The 14,165-nt window shown below is 38.9% G+C and overlaps 1 protein-coding gene across 3 annotated transcripts in view; it reads right to left on the bottom strand.

Annotated features, from left to right (window-relative positions):
* BBOF1 (basal body orientation factor 1) overlaps positions 1-14,165 on the bottom strand; it is a 35,104-nt gene that overhangs the window by 6,168 nt on the left and 14,771 nt on the right. For all 3 annotated transcript variants that reach the window (XM_012182036.5, XM_060418293.1, XM_060418294.1), the window contains 6 exons: positions 11,997-12,077; positions 11,206-11,276; positions 9,972-10,116; positions 8,437-8,930; positions 6,200-6,301; positions 94-168 (listed from right to left, as the gene is read on the bottom strand). In XM_012182036.5, the coding sequence (XP_012037426.1) occupies positions 94-168; positions 6,200-6,301; positions 8,437-8,930; positions 9,972-10,116; positions 11,206-11,276; positions 11,997-12,077 (968 nt within the window). The remainder of the gene's footprint in view (positions 1-93; positions 169-6,199; positions 6,302-8,436; positions 8,931-9,971; positions 10,117-11,205; positions 11,277-11,996; positions 12,078-14,165) is intronic.

The following is a 14,165-nucleotide window of genomic DNA, read 5'->3' as shown; positions in this document are numbered from 1 at the left end:
TTTTGTTATTCTCACTCAAGTCTTGTATGTCTAAGATGTGCACAACCACCACTGTGATCAGGCTCACATTCATTGACTGTCAAGAGAGCTTACCCAAACTCCTTTGTTGTTTCATCGTCAGGAACAACATAGTCTGGAACTGGAGGTCTAGAACTCTGGCTGTATTTCCTATAGTGGGGATACGTTAACAATGAGGCAACATCGTCACATGCCATGTGTTTCAACTACACTTTTAAAACTGCTAAAGGGAAATGTTTCAGTTGGATGGGTTTCTAATTTTCAAAAATGCTGTTATACACACATAGAGGCAAGTATATTAGGCAAGTTAGTTAAAACTTACATTCTCCTAAAGTTGAGACACTGACTTTAAGAAATGGAAATATTTATGAAGATAAATCATGATATTCATACAATAGATATTAATTGTAATGGGCAAGGTTGAACCAGAGTACTGACCAAAAGCAAGCCCCCAAAATTCCCTTGCCACAAAAAGAATCTCAAAACACAAGAAAGTTACCCAATGGAGATAGACCCAGTATGAAAATTTTTCCTAATACTTTGGGAAATCTAGTTTAAGAACAGGAAAATAGGCCCTCTCACCTTCTGAGATGGCCCACATTCTGTCTGTTGATTATCTCTCTGAGTATTCTGTTTCTCCCTGAATGAATCTGCTTTATTTTTGGATTATTTAATATAGTCAGATTATGAATGGGGTTATGCTGCTTTCATATGCACCTAATTGAAGACAAGTTTTAGGAGTGGGGTGTGTCTTATTTGCTTGCAAATCAACCTACTAAAACTGTAACTCTGTGAAGCCCACTTTCAAATTAGGATGATGTTGATTTCCAGTTCATCACTGAAAATACTACGTGTATTTCTTCTGTCTAGAATGCTTTTTCCACCTCCCTTTTGTTCTTGTTTCCCTTTAGAGATCAGCTCAAGCTTTTACTTCCTCAGAGACTTTTCCTGATCTCAATTAGGTCAGACTCCCCTAATGTAGGCTCAGTTCAGTTCAGTTCAGTTCAGTCGCTCAGTCGTGTCCGACTCTTTGCAACCCCATGGATCACAGCACGCCAGGTATCCCTGTCCATCACCAACTCTCGGAGTTCACTCAGACTCATGCCCATTGAGTCCGTGATGCCATCCAGCCATCTCATCCTTGGTTGTCCCCTTCTCCTCCTGCCCCTAATCCCTCCCAGCATCAGAGTCTTTTCCAATGAGTCAACTCTTCCCATGAGGTGGCCAAAGTATTAAGTTTCAGCTTTAGCATCATTCCTTCCAAAGAAATCCCAGGGTTGATCTTCAGAATGGACTGGTTGGATCTCCTTGCAGTCCAAGGGACTCTCAAGAGTCTTCTCCAACACCACAGTTCAAACGCATCAATTCTTTGGCGCTCAGCCTTCACAGTCCAACTCTCACATCCATACATGACCACAGGAAAAACCATAGCCTTGACTAGATGGACCTTAGTCGGCAAAGAAATGTCTCTGCTTTTGAATATGCTATCTAGGTTGGTCATAACTTTTCTTCCAAGGAGTAAGCGTCTTAATTTCATGGCTGCAATCACCATCTGCAGTGATTTTGGAGCCCCCAAAAATAAAGTCTGCCACTGTTTCCACTGTTGCCCCATCTATTTGCCATGAAGTGATGGGACCGGATGCCATGATCTTCGTTTTCTGAATGTTGAGCTTTAAGCCAACTTTGTCACTCCACTTTCACTATCTGGGCTCTCTTACCATTAAATACCACTCCTTTGAACCTATGTCAGAGTGGTATTTTTCTTTGTGTGATGACTTGAACAATATTTTTCTTCCCGTGTAGATCATAACTCCCTGAAATCAAGCATGATGTCTTTATTTGCTTAACACTATATCCTCAATAAATTGTCGTTTAGTCGCTCAGTCGTGTCTGACTCTTTTTTGACCCCATGAACCATAGCCGCCAAGCTCCCCTGTCCGTGGGATTTCCCAGGCATGAATACTGGAGTGGATTGTCATTTCCTTCTCCAGTATAGATGACATTCAGTATGTATTATGGTAAATGAATTGATGGATTAAATAAAAATTTAAATATCTCCATAAATGTTTATGGAAATGTTTCCATATTTTTCATATGGAAAGTATGGTTTTCCATATTTTTCATTTGCCTTTCATACCACCTTCTTAAACAAAAAATCATTTTTTTAATTAATTTTTTTCTTTAGGCTGTGCTGGTCTTCGTTGCTGTGCTGTATGGGCTTTCTCTAGTTGTGGCAAGTTGAGGTTACTCTGTAGTTGCAGTATGCAGGCCTCTCATTGCAGTGGCTTCTCTTATTGTGGAGCACGGACTCTAGGGCACAGCAGCTTTGGTAGTTGGGGCACATGGACTCAGCAGTTGCAGCTTCCAGGCTCCAGAGCACAGGCTCTATAGCTGTGGTGCACAGGTTTATTTGCTCCAAGACGTGGGATCTTCCTGGCTGAGCCACCAAGGAAGCCCTCTTAAGCTAAAAACCTTAAACATTTACTTTCTTCTCTATATTCCTTTTATTCTTTATCACCACATCCTGCTTCTCCTTCCTTAGTGTGTCTGTTTCTTTTCTTTATTCCAACTGCCTCCACTCTTGCTTAAACACCACACATGCCCAGAGTTGTGCAGCAGCTTCTGCTGGTCCCAGTTCTATGTATGTCCTTCAATCTGTCATACATGTCACTGTGCTAGGTTAAGGTCAGCTCAGAACAATGACACAAACCCTTCCAATAGAAGAATCTAAGAGTATGGCTTATTGTTCTTGGTATTCCTCCAAGGCAGAGAAGAAAAATATGCTGCATTACTCCAGAATCTATATTACAAAGTTCAGAATTTTCTGCATGGTTTTTAAGGCTCATCATAATTCAACCCGTAGATTAAACTTTATTTCTAATTACTAATTACTCTTACAAATAGCTGTGAAGAGAAGCAAAAGAAAAAAGGAAAGCTATACCCATTTGAATGCATAGTTGCAAAGAATAGCAAGGAGAGATAAGAAAGCCTTCCTCAGTGATCAGTGCAAAGAAATAGAGGAAAACAATAGGATGGGAAAGACTAGCGATCTCTTCAAGAAAATTAAGAGATACCAAGGCAACATTTCATGCAAAGATGGGCTCAATAAGGACAGAAATGGTATGGACCTAACAGAAGCAGAAGATATTAAGAAGAGGTGGCAAGAATACACAGAAGAACTATACAAAAAAAGATCTTCCACAACCCAGATAATCACGATGGTGTGATCACTTATCTAGAGCCAGACATCCTGGAATGTGAAGTCAGGTGGGCCTTAGAAAGCATCACTACGAACAAAGCTACTGGAGGTGATGGAATTCCAGTTGAGCTATTTCACATCCTAAAAGATGATGCTGTGAAAGTGCTGCACTCAATATGTCAGCAAATTTGGAAAACTCAGCAGTGGCCACAGGACTGGAAAAGGTCAGTTTTCATTCCAACCCCTAAGAAAGGCAATGCGAAAGAATGCTCAAACTACTGCACAATTGCACTCATCTCACCCGCTAGAAAAGTAATGCTCAAAATTCTTCAAGCCAGGCTTCAGCAATACGCGAATCATGAACTTCCAGATGTTCAAGCTGGTTTTCAAAAAGGCAGAGGAACCAGAGATCAAATTGCCAACATTTGCTGGATCATGGAAAAAGCAAGAGAGTTCCAGAAAAACATCTATTTCTGCTTTGTTGACTATGCCAAAGCCTTTGACTGTGTGGATCACAATAAACTGGAAAATTCTGAAAGAGATGGGAATACCAGATCCCCTGACCTGCCTCCTGAGAAATCTGTATGCAAGTCAGGAAGCAACAGTTAGAACTGGACATGGAACAACAGACTGATTCCAAATAGGAAAAGGAGTACATCAAGGCTGTATATTGTCACCCTGCTTATTTAACTTATATGCAGAGTACATCATGAGAAACACTGGGCTAGAGGAAGCACAAGCTGGAATCAAGATTGCCAGGAGAAATATTAATAACCTCAGATATGCAGGTGACACCACCCTTATGGCAGAAAGTGAAGAACTAAAGAGCCTCTTGATGAAAGTGAAAGAGGAGAGTGGAAAAAGTTGGCTTAAAGCTCAACATTCAGAAAACTAAGATCATGCCATCCTGTCCCATCACTTCATGGGAAATAGATGGGGAAACAGTGGCTGATTTTACTTTTTTGGGCTCCAAAATCACTGCAGATGGTGACTGCAGCCATGAAATTAAGATGCTTACTCCTTGGAAGGAAAGTTATGACCGACCTAGACAGCATATTCAAAAGCAGAGACATTACTTTGCCAACAAAGGTCCGTCTAGCCAAGGCTATGGTTTCTCAGTAGTCATGTATGGATGTGAGAGGTGGACTATAAAGAAAGCTGAATGCCGAAGAATTTATGCTTTTGAACTGTGGTGTTGGAAAAGACTCTTGAGAGTCCCTTGGACTGCAAGGAGATCCAACCAGTCCATCCTAAAGGAGATCAGTCCTGAGTGTCCCCTGGAAGGACTGATGTTGAAGCTGAAACTCCAATACTTTGGGCACCTGATGCGAAGAGCTGACTCATTTGAAAAGACCTTGATGCTGAGAAAGTTTGAAGGCAGGAGGAGAAGGGGATGACAGAGGATGAGATGGTTGGATGGCATCACTGACTCAATGGACATGAGTTTGAGTAAATTCCAGTAGTTGGTGATGGACAGGAAGGCCTGGCGTGCTGTGGTCCATGGGATTGCAAAGAGTCAGACACAACTGAGTGACTGAACTGAACTGAATTACTCTCTATCATCACCAAATTTCCTCAAGCCAGGAAGTTTCTCCTTAGTGTTGCCTAAATATCCTCCGGACAAAGGTCCATATAGTCAAGGCTATGGTTTTTCCAGTAGTCATGTATGGATGTGACAGTTGGACCATAAAGAAAGCTGAGCACTGAAGAATTGATGCTTTTGAACTGTGTCATTGGAGAAGACTCTTGAGAGTCCCTTGGACTGCAAGGGTATCAAACCAGTCAATCCTAAAGGAAATCAGCCCTGAATATTCATTGGAAGGACTGATGCTAAAGCTGAAGCTCCAATAGTTTGGCCACATGATGTGAAGAACTGACTCATTGGAAAAGACCCTGATGCTGGGAAAGATTGAACACAGGAGGAGAACGAGATGACAGAGGATGAGATGGTTGGATCTCATCACCAACTCAATGAACATGAGTTTGAGTAAACTCTGGGAGTCGGTGATGGACAGGGAGGCCTGGCATGCTGCAGTCCATGGGATCACAAAGAATTAGACTGAGCTACTGAACTGAACTGAAATACCCTCCACCCAGTCCTCCCTCTGGGCTTTTTCTCATGGTGTCTACTAAGTCCTAGCCTGATGTGCCCTCCTCACTCTCTCTACCCTTCTCACTCTTTACCACTATCCTGTAAGGCACCCACAAAGTTGCCCTCTCAGTCTTCCCTGACTACTCCAGCCCACTGACAAATTGTCTGCACTTCAATTACACTTTATTGTGCCATCTAATTTTCCTTTTTATGCTTGGCTTTGGGAAATCAAACTGTAAGCTCTTGACATCAAAGGCAATGTCCTTTAATTCTTTTGAATCCCTACAGTACCATGGTGCGAAGCATTTAACAATCAGTTGATAAGTGGTTGATTTTAGTCACTTTATAGTTCATTACCAGGGTTACAGTCACTGATAAAACATGTGAAGAAAGAGAGTAAAACTAATCATTAAAAATAATTATTTGGAGTAACTGTGGTTTTCTGTTTTCCTTTCTAGGTCTTTGTTTTTTGGTTTTTGGTGGTTTTTTTTTTTTTTGATATTAAAGAGTCCCATGGTTAACATTCAGCTTTGTAATCATTTACTTATCTTTGCAGACCAACAGAATCTTAACAATTGCTATGCTTCTCTTTAGTTACCACTTATTCAGCTGAGCAATGTTATACCTTCTTAGGAAGCATTAGCTTAAACACCTAAGATTAATCAATTTTTCTCTCCCCTTTAATTCTAATTCCTCTTTTGTTTTGGTGCTCACTTACACATTTCCCATTCTTTATCTCTGGGAGTTGCAGTAGCTATGCAATATGACCTTGTTTTATTTTCTGCTTGTTTCCCATTCTCTTAATTCTAATTAAGAATATATTCACTGTTTCTATATGGTTTCTAGGTTTGATAGAAAACTAGTATTTCACTACTGAAATAGGGAGTTACCTGGGAACAAAGCCATTCATTTTTGCAAAGAGCAATCTCAAGACTTTCTCCTTCTGCTCCCAGGTCAAATCTCCAATATCCACATTTCCTTCAATATCTGTCCTAAAGAATTTCAAAGAAAAAAATGGAAAAAAGTATGATCAATGTAAGCATCTCTTTTTAAAAAATATAAAATATGTAAACATGAAAAAAGAACATTTCCAAATCATAACTGAATATTACGATGTTTCCAAATGTAATGACTACAAAGCAAACTGTCTATTACAAAACCATAGTTGAAAAGCATATCAATATGCTAGCCAGTTTGAAGTTTTATATAGTCATTAAAATGAAATAAAAATAACAACATGAAAAAAAAAATCTGTGCCCAAACGTTAAGCAAATAAGCAGAACAGAAAGTTGTGAGGCAAAATTACGTATCCAGATAACACAAAGACAAAAGAAGTAAGAAAAAATAGTTGTTTGGTGCAATTACTGATAAATTCCTTTTAGCATGTCTTTAGTATTAGATATTTTGTTATATGAAAATAGAGTGATGAGAGGTAAATATATAAAATAACATGTAACTTATCTAGTCTATTTCTTACCTTCAAATAAGGTTATAGCTAAGCTTTCCAGGCAAGTATTTATCTATACCATAACTTTTCTAAAGGATTTATAGTCTACTTGCTATTTACAGAAGTTGGCTAACATGTAGATCGAGTATAGATGTAGAATGTAAGAAACATTTGCATATATGTCAGTTGGGTTAGTTTAGATTTTGCCTTGTGATCACCATATACTTTGTCCTTCCCAATCTGCCTCTTCAGCAGATACTGTAACATTTTAACTACAATTTCTGCTTTCCTGGTAGGTGCAATAGAACACTAGGGTTAAGGTGATTAATTGCTCAGAAGGCAGAATAAGAAGAGTCTAGTTTCTGCAATAATAATGTAGAGAGTCATTTTATGTACCTTCCTCCCAAAACCTATATACCACTTAATATACAGTAGATTTAAAAATGAAAAGAAATTGCCTTATATACAGTGGGGATTCAACTTGCTTGATTTATTAAATAAAAAATAGAAAAAAGTATAGTAAACCTCTGGTAGTAGTTATTATAATAAGTCTATTATTGTAATAGTAATAGTGTTATTAATAGACTTCTGAATATGGGAAGAAAATTAAAAAATTATAGTATGGACATTTTTGAAGAAGAGTTGCTGGCCATGTCCAACCTTCCTGACAGCTATATAATTTAAAAGAACTTTCATATTAGCCCATTAAAAAATAATTTAAAACAGAAAATACATCTGGAAGCCCCTCTTAATAAGATGTTAAGTGCATGGTAGTAGGGATTTTTTTTAAATTTCTTAAGGCCCTTGAAGAATCTAATTGCATAAGGATATAAAACAATTTTTTCAGAATAATATTTAAAATGTACTATAATCCATGGTTTATAGGGTGAAAATATTCAAACAGATATTAATGCTAACAGGAAACAATTATTGTATATAGCCTGTGCATGTTAGTCACTCAGTCATGTCCAACTCTTTGTGGCCCACCAAGCTCCTCTGTCCATGGAATTCTCCAGGCAAGAATACTAGAATGGGTTGCCATTTCCTTCTCCAGGGGTATACAGTCTGCAACTGTCTCAGTCATTCTACTGCCTTCATCATGGGGGCAGCAGATCTCTTCAGTGTCCTTTAGACACGTGTAGGGACTTTCGGTTACGACAGTGGTGGAAGGGGCACTACTGGGTGTCCTCCAATCCACAGGACAGTTCTGTACAACAAAGAATTATGTTGATTTTTTAAATTAGAGGTTTGGTTAGATATTATTACCTACGAATTTCATCTCAGAATAGTAAGGGGAATATTACAAAATATTTGTGAAAGTATGTTTATCAAAAATGTTTGACCTGAATCTAATCAAACCTTTGAAACAAATTTACAGGAAACGGAAGAAAGGAACATGTTAAAAGATATTACAATGACATTCAAAATGAAACAAACAATCCCTCTGACAAGTCTCTGTCATACAAAACAGGGAGACAATCTACTAAGAAGACCCCACACATTATGCTAAGCATAGGGGTTACAAAGATGAGAAAGACAGTTTCTCTTCTCAAGTAACGTACTGAGTAATCTATTTAATACTTAGACACTGTCAAACTGAACTTGTCAGGATTTTTATTTCTCTAAAGGGCAAAAAAAAAAAGCAGTACAAAAGACAAAATATTAAAGCATCATTAGTACCATTTATCAGCCTCCATAAGATCCTGATTCACGCTATTGGTGCTGTGTTCTCTGCCATCAAACGTTCGGATTTTGGGATATTCCATTCTTCCTGCACATGCCTCTCTCATTTTAAGATTGAAAGCAGTTTGTGCTACCTGTTTATAATGCTTTCTGCTAAATAGGATCTGTTTCTTTACTTGGTGTAGAGCATCTAAAAAGAATCTTTCCACTTCTGTTCTCTCATCTAGTATGTTCTTGGCCAGCTTCTTTATTCGATTCATTTCCTTGTCCTTCATCTGAAGAAGCTGCTGCAGCTTGAAAATTTCAACCTGACCTGCTTGGTTCTCTACCATTGCCTGTTGCTGCAGTTTTAAAACTTCAGTCTCAAACTCTTTGGTCATGCAAACCAGAGCATTCTCCAGGCTTACTACCTTCTTCTGAAGAGTTTGGATTTGTAATTTCTGCTGGGTAAGTTGCATTATCTTTTCTTTAACCAACAGATCATTGATCTCCTAAAACAGAAAGATGAGGGAGGTGTGAGTTTTTTTTAATTAATTTCAGAACATAAAATTTACTCACTAATTTCCATTACTTTAAGAGGTTTGAGTTTGAGGCCAGGTTGCAATGGTGATATTTTTGCTCTTCTGCGCATAAAGAGTAAGAAACATCAAGAGTCCTTTTCTGGACTTAACGAAGACCACAAATTTTACTAATCAAGGCATTTTCCTTCTTCTAAAATTATGAAAGCTTCAGTATTTTATATTATCAAAAGAATATCCCAATAAGACTATACAGTAAAATTACTATAGTAATTTAACAACTACATACTGCCAACTGAGGCAATCTGCTAGTTGCCTGTCCCAGTGTCCATTTTCCATTTTATACTTCATAATAAAGCCCTAATTTTATTCAGAAAAACACTAAACCCAGATGAAAACTTCCAGTTTCCCTAGTAGTTCAGCAAAGCCATGTGAATAAGCTCTGATGAAACAGCTGCAAGTAGAAATGTGTATAGGACTTTCAGGAAAATCTCTGAAGGGAGGAGCATACTGTCTTCCTTCTTGTTCTTCTCCCTCCTTGTTGTGAGAGCTCCAGCAGCTGCTGGGGACCATGGAGTGACTCTGTGGAGATAAGCCATGTGCTGCAGAACAAAGTTAAGGAACCCGAGTGTCTGCTAACTTTGTGGCATTCCAGCTCTGGACTGCTTACCTCCAGACTTCCTTTAGGGAGAGAATATACCCTTACATGGGGAAACCACTGTAGTCACAGCTAAGAACCTATTCCTAAGTGATTCAGGGACCAACTCTAAGCAACATAAAATGAATACAAATGTATTAGAGCACAGGAGTTACATTTATGTTTCAGAGATATTCTTTATAAAGCCAAATCTAAAGTTTCTTATAAATTATTCAGTAATTAACTTTTCAGGTAAGAAAAACACATCAACCAGACAGAAGAAAAATGGCCCTATTGTCCTATTACTATACTCAGTTCTTACTATTCACCAACCCAGTCTTTAAAACAAACAAGAAAGTTTAAGTGAGAATGGGAACCTTTTGCTGTGAAAGGAAAGTCTGAGTCTCTTGCAACTTCTGGGAGTTTTTTTGTAGAGCATCAGCTTCCTTCAGATGGTATGTGAGAGCTTTCTGGAGATAAATATTCTCTTTAAAAACACTTCTTCCAGCGTTGTTCAATTGCCTAAAAGACCCCAAAACACAGACCTAAGTTTTAAATATTACCAAGTAGATCAGTGACTGCTTTATCCCCTAATATTAATAGTAATGATCATTGGGAATTCCCTAGCAGTTCAGTGATTAGAACTCAGAGCTTTCACTGCCATGGCCCAGGTTCACTCCCTGGTCAGGGAACTAAGATCCTGTAAGGCACGTGGGCAACAAAAAATAATAATAAATAATAATAATGACCAACACTTATTTAGCTTATGGTGGTTACTCTATACTTGGGTGGGGATCTTAAAAACTAAATTCTCACCAATGGAAAAGTGAAGAGTGATATGTTACTTCTAGTCCAAGGGAGTTAAGGGCAGGTATGTGTTTCCCATACTCTCTCGTTGTCCATGTGACTGGACATAAAGAACAAAATGGAAGCAGCCCAGGTTCCTGAACCACCCCTGGAGTACAGCTGTCAGATCCACATTAGATTAGAAATAAACCACTGAGACCTGGTGGCTTACCAGGCGGCACAGTGGCAAAAAATCTGCCTGCCAATGCAGGAGACGCAAGAGACTCAGGTTTGATCCCTGGGTCAGGAAGCTTCCCTGGAGTAGGAAATGGCAACCCATTCGAGTAGTCGTGCCTGGAAAATTCCTTGGACAGAGGAGCCTGGCTGGCTATAGTTCATGTAAAGAGTCAGACATAACTGAGCAACTGAACACATTAACACATTGAGACCTAATTTATGCATTAACACAATGCAGTTACTTCCACTAATATACCTCATGATAACCATGCACAGTTGGCATTATTAATACCATTTTTAGATGAAGAAATTAAATTTCAAAAAATTTAAGAAATCTTCCTACAGTCAGCATACATGTTGAGAACTAAAGCGTAACTTCAAAGCCCAAGTTCTCCCCTCCACACTCTGCTGCTACAAAGAGGATGTGAGGAAAAGAGGTGGAGACACAGAGGGAAGGAAAGTAAACTAGAAAATGTGAAGGAAGCAAACCTGGAGAGAAGAGGGTAGAAAACATGATAAGAGCAAAAAAAGCTAGCAAAGAGCTGAAGAGAGGCTACTGGAAAGAAAAAGGAGGCAGTGGTCTCTTACACAACAGCTTCATGGTGGGCTCTGTCTGCCAGCATTATTATCTTCTTTTCGGCCTCTTTCTCTAGTCTATGCTAAAAGAAAATAGGCTCTTTTAATACAGTTATATCTAGATTCTGCTTCTATCCCACTCCCAGGTTATTCAGTACACAAACTAGAAACTGAGAGCCACTTTTTAAAGCAAATCCTTTTATATAAACCTGACATGAGTACTTATTTGCCTCACCTTCACTTCCCTACATGCCCAGCAATTTGTGAAAAAATCTACTTAATTCTTTCCTAAGGATGAAAAATTAAAGAAAAATTAAAAGAATTAAAGTAAAACCATAGGGACTCTGAGAAGATTCTGTAGAAGAGAAGTGTTCCAAAGTACTTCTCATAATTTGGAGAATTAACTTTAGATGCACAGAGAAATGTGGAAACTTGCGATGCTAAAGAATACTTTTGAGCCCCTTTTATTAATATCCTTAGTTAACTTGACTAAGGGAAGGCCTTCACATGTGCCACAGGAACCTCTCCAAGCCCACCTCTCCTACAGAAAGTGGTACCTGCAGCTTTAGTTCCACCAGGGGACACCAAGCTGGGGTGGGGGGAATGTGTCCTGAAGCCTTGCTCAGATGACAATCCCTCTTGAAGATTTCAAGAATGTCTAACTAAGAGTGAGATAATCTGGGGTAGATAATCTTCTTATAATAAAATGCCCAAATGAAAAGTTATGTCTCAGAATACATACAAATACACTTATGTTATTCTAGTACACACAATATTTACTAATTAATGCAAATATGTTGTACCTTTTCTTCAAAAAACTTGCCTTCCAGTCTTCTAAGAGTCTCCTGATGTTTCCGCTCTGTGTTCCTTAAATCCTCCTTTAGCTAAAATTAAAATAACCAAAAAAACACAGAATGATCAATAGGAAATGGGGTGGACTGGGGTATGCTGTGGCTGCTGCTCAGTCGCGTCTGACTATGCGACCCCATGGACTGTAGCCCACCAGGCTCCACTGTCCACAGGGTTCTCCAGGCCAGAATACTGGAGTGGGTTGCCATTTCCTTCTCCAGGGGATCTTCCCAACCCAGGGATTGAACCCATGTCTCCTGCATTTCCTGCATTGGCAGGTATCTTCTTTACCACTGAGCCACCTGGGAAGCCCCAGATTGGGGCATATCCCTGGAACATTCTCAGTCAAGAAACATTCTCTGTCACACATTTACCTCTTAATCTTGAACACACAGAAAAACCTCATGCCCTCCCTCCGAGTACCATATTTCTCATAAATGTCTATAGATTGGGAAGATCCCCTGGAGAAGGGAAAGGCTATACCCACTCCAGTATTCTGGCCTGGAGAATTCCATGGACTGTATAGTCCATAGGGTTGCAAAGAATTGGACATGACTGAGCAACTTATACTTTCACTTACAAGATTAGTACTGAGTTTCTAAAAAGCTTTTCATGAATAACAGTTCTCAGAACTTTCAAATAAGTTATAATACTCATCCCCACCAAATATCTTCATTTTAAACACATGAACTCACAGAATCATAATTTTCAGAGCTGGAAGGAATCTTAGGAGTCAGACTATACAAATCTCCCACTTAACAGTAATCTTTCCTATGAGAAAAATATCTAGAGACAGAAGTGCCAATAATTCAAATCATATGAATTTCCTAGGCTGCCCTTTAAGAGTTCTCATTTTAAGAAAATTCTTCCTATAAATCTAAAAAGTATCTCCCTATGATTCTCATAAATAGATCCTTCTATCCTCTAAAACTACATAGACTAAAAAGAACATAAAATTCTTCTAGGCAAAAGAAAAAAAAATTGAGCTAAATAACTCTGATTCTGAAGGCTATATTTACTGGTAAGCACCAATCAGATGAAATAGGTATGCTCAATCTAACATTCATGCCACAAAAAAAAGGCAATAGAGAAGGACTTTCCATCAGACAGACCCAAGGTTACCTCTCTCACCAGCTGTTTTGGCAAATCATTATCTTCTCTAAGTCTCAGGTCTCCAGGGTAGAAAAAAGATAATAATAGAAGCTATCTTATAGAGACGTGGCAAGGATTAAATAACAAATAATATACATAAAATACTTAGAATAGTAATAACCATTTAATACAGAGGTTATTGTTGTTGTTGTTCATCACTAAGTTGTGTCTGACTCTTTGCGACACCATGAACTGCAGCTTCATTGTCCTTCACCATCTCCCATAGCTTGCTCAATCTCATGTCCATTGAGACAGTGATACCATCCACATCCATCTCATCCTCTGTCTCCCCCTTCTGCTCTTGCCCTCAATCTTTCCCAGCATCTGAGTCTCTTCCAATGAGTAGGCTCTTTGTATCAAGTGACCAAAGTATTGGAGCTTAAGTTTCAGCATCAGTCCTTCCAATGAATATTCAGGGTTGATTTCTTTTATGATTGACTGGTTTGATCTCCTTGCTGACCAAGGGACTCTCAAGTTTTCTCCAGTACCACAGTTTGAAAGCATCAGTTCTTCTGCAATCAGCCTTCTTTATGGTCCAACTCTCACATCTGTACACGACTACTGGAAAAACCATAGCTTTGACTAGACAGACCTTTGTCGGCAAAGTGACGTCTCTGCTTTTTAATATATTGTCTATGTTTGTCACAGCTTTTCTTCCAAGGAACAAGCGTCTTTTAATTTTGTGGCTGCAGTCACAGTCCACAGTGATTGTGGAGCCCAAGAAAATGAAATCTGACACTGTTTCCACTTTTTCCCCATCTATTTCCCTTGAAGTGATGGGACCAGGTGCCATGATCTTCATTGTTTGAATATAGAGTTTTAAGCCAGCTTTTTTATTCTCCTCTTTCGCCTTCATCAAGAGGCTCTTTAGTTCCTCCTCACTTTCTGCTATTAAAGTGGTATCATCTGCATATCTGAGGTTACTGATATTTCTCCCAGAAATCTTGATTCCAACTTGTGAGTCATCCAGC

The sequence above is a fragment of the Ovis aries genome, chromosome 7 (genome assembly GCF_016772045.2).
Source record: "Ovis aries strain OAR_USU_Benz2616 breed Rambouillet chromosome 7, ARS-UI_Ramb_v3.0, whole genome shotgun sequence".
NCBI lineage: Eukaryota > Metazoa > Chordata > Mammalia > Artiodactyla > Bovidae > Ovis > Ovis aries.
The sequence above is the reverse complement of the archived record's forward strand: the minus strand, read 5'-3'. Positions and strand labels throughout refer to the sequence as shown.